The 2,964-nt window shown below is 36.5% G+C and overlaps 1 protein-coding gene across 2 annotated transcripts in view; it reads left to right on the forward strand.

Annotated features, from left to right (window-relative positions):
- DOCK4 (dedicator of cytokinesis 4) overlaps nt 1-2,964 on the forward strand; it is a 483,151-nt gene that overhangs the window by 379,136 nt on the left and 101,051 nt on the right. For both annotated transcript variants that reach the window (XM_019514562.1, XM_019514563.1), the window contains exons 29-30: nt 1,404-1,504; nt 2,300-2,358. In XM_019514562.1, coding sequence (XP_019370107.1) covers nt 1,404-1,504; nt 2,300-2,358 — 160 coding nt within the window. The remainder of the gene's footprint in view (nt 1-1,403; nt 1,505-2,299; nt 2,359-2,964) is intronic.

Genomic DNA, 2,964 nt, shown 5'->3' on the forward strand with positions numbered 1-2,964 from the left:
AAGGAACCCCAGTAGCTGCATCCTGCCCTTTGAATCTCTGAAATTTGCTTGTAGTATATGTTTAAATCAGGGTTTTTGATTACCAACACTATTTTTCTATTTTTTTGCATGTTTTAAGATTGTCAGAAAGTAGAATCCATTCTTTTGTTTATTAACTGGCATGTTAATTGAAAAATATGGCTTTGGATATTTTCTAAATTTTCAGGTCCAGTTAACCTGCCACTTGCTCTTAAAATGTTATTTTGGGTTGATTATTGTTAAAAATAGCCTGCAATTAAGTACCTAATGAATTTAGGTATCTGTAACATCTGATGGCCAGAGTGTTATACTAAAATTATAGAATGATGCTTTGAGAGTTAAATACAAAACATTCAATTAAGGCTCGTAAGAGGCTTACCTGAATTAGAAAGGAAATTGGGCATACTATGCAAAGCCTGATTAACAGGGTACAGAATTATGAGTGACCTCAGCTCCAACAGATTTCATATGGAGTTGCAGAGGCTCTGTGTGGAAAATTCAGACCCATGCTACCTCTCAAAGCACTGGAAAAAATGCTGGCCTATATTACCCTGTGAGGTTCTGCAAGTGCATAGACTAAAAGTGATGGCAAAATTACCTGCTCCTTCCAGAGGATTCTGTGCTTAATCATCTCACTTATTATCAAAATTCTGACCATCTCCTGTGGAAGTACAGGCAGACAGGAGGGCATGTTGGCACCTTTCTGTAGAAATATAGTGGACAGAAAAGGGCTTCCTGTACACTTTTTATTTTTGCATTATTGTTCTGGAGCAGCCATGCTTTAGCTTAGAGTTGGTAGTTTTTAAATACATAGTTTTACTAATGAACCTTTGTTCAATTATTTCCAAACGCTAATTTTCACAGAATGAAGGGGAGACGCAAATTTATGGAACAATAAGATAAACAGTGCCTTGTTTTACTTCATTCTAGTTTTGCTGAGACATTGCAATGCTCAATATTCATGAGATATAAATGGGTGGTAGAGCTTGCCAGAGAATTACATTTCTGTTTTACTGCCTTTTTTCAGGTTTGTTTCCATTCTGCATTCAGTTGAAAACAAAACTTTCTGAAAGTTGTTGTGAAACTAATTGTGTCGGAATACATTTTCAGATCAAAAAGGTTGGGGTTTGGATATGGATTTCTGTTTCTGAGTAACCAGAGAGTCCACCATGGAACTCCAAATCCTTCCTCTCAAAAGCTTAATTGAAACTGACAAGCCTTTGTGAAATATTTTGTCGTAAATTACACAACACGTATTTAAGGGAAAAAGACCATCTTGACAAAACTGTCTGAACAACTCACCAGACAAGGACCAAAGAAGAGATGCCAACAATATGGTAATGCTGAGAGAATATAAATAACTATATATCCTGCATTTCTTGTAGATCTGGGATTCCTACTTTTATCTTGCAGTCATTTTTATAAATCAGTTATGTCTGCAATTGGAAATGTTCACACCTTCCAAGAAGAAAAAGGTATTGGAAAAGTAAGTATCACTGTCAATTCCCATTAAGCACGCCTGTAACATAAATAGGGGTGGACAAGCAGGACATCCACTCCAGGGGGCTTATTTAGTGGGGCACAAGAGTGATGTGCACCTCTGAGTCCATGCTCTGGCAGCAACAGCTGGGGTGAGGGGAGCACCAGGAGTCAGGTAAGCTACTCCCTCCCCCCAGTACCTGTCTCTGGCACTCAATACTTTCCCTCCCATGCTCCCCACCTCTCCCTAAAAACTTTTACTTTGGCAGCAATTAAAAAGAACAGCTGTGGGGGGGAGGGGCAGAGGGGAAGAGGAGAAAGGAGGGAGCATTGTGAAGTATGTGGACCAGTTCCAAATCCCACTTAAGTGAACAGAAGTATTTCTGTTGACTTTAATGGGACTTGGATCAGGCCTTATCTGATTCAGACAATTTTGTTCTGTAGGATTAAATTTAACTTTTTTGTTTTCAGGGCAGGAAGTCTTAGTGGGAAAAAAATCTTAAGTAAATTAAGGCAGTAGGTGGCTATCACCACTCAGTTATTCCCATTGATTATAATGTTTAGGGAGCTTATACTAACCATATATGGCTTTATTAAATAAGATATTTAATTAGATATGTATTAGCCATTAGCTACTGTTTTCCTCTTTCCATGCAGCGTGCTTACCCAAAACTTGTGAAAAATTCTTAGCATTTCTGGAATCTTAGTTTTGATACTGTGAAGCATTAGTTATGGTAATCTTATAAAATATTTTTCTAAATAATGCTCTACTTCAATGGTTCTTTTTTTAAATATATCACAGATATGGTGACATGCGGGTAACAATGGGCTGTGAAATCTTCAGCATGTGGCAAAATTTAGGTAAGGAATGAAGAAAAAAACCCTTTTGGTTAAGATTGAACAGTCAAACAAGGAAACGCAAATAAAATTTGCAATAAAGTTTGGTTATGGATAAACATATATATTAAGAATTAAGAATTTAATACCTAATAATGTTTAGGGTAACTCTAGTTAGCAAAGTATTCTCTTGCATTCTGAAGCTGTCACCACTAAATGGTAAGGCATTGTAATACTGTGTCAGACCAGTCCAAATTTCTTTTAGAGGGAAGATAGAACAGACACTATTTGACAGTTCTGAAATACCCCTAGAGCTTCATCCTAACATCAGTAATAGAGTAGTTATCTTATGCCCAGAAGCATAAGGATTTAAAGTTGTTCAAAACTATATTATCCTACCTAATGTAACTGTGAATTTTCTCATTATCCATATAAATGTCTAATCCTTTTTAGAAATGTGTTAAGCTCTTGGCTGTAATTACATTTTTGGCAGAGATTCTGCCAGTTAGTTGTCCTTTGTTCAAAACAGAAGAGAAGTATTTTCTTAGAGTTCTTCTAATTTTGTTGCCCATTGGTAAAATGTAGCTTGTGAGGTAGGAGTGTGTTTTGTTTTTAAGAAGAAAAAGCGAT

Source organism: Gavialis gangeticus, unplaced genomic scaffold (genome assembly GCF_001723915.1).
Source record: "Gavialis gangeticus isolate Ggan-Ray unplaced genomic scaffold, GavGan_comp1, whole genome shotgun sequence".
NCBI classification, from domain to species: Eukaryota; Metazoa; Chordata; order Crocodylia; family Gavialidae; genus Gavialis; species Gavialis gangeticus.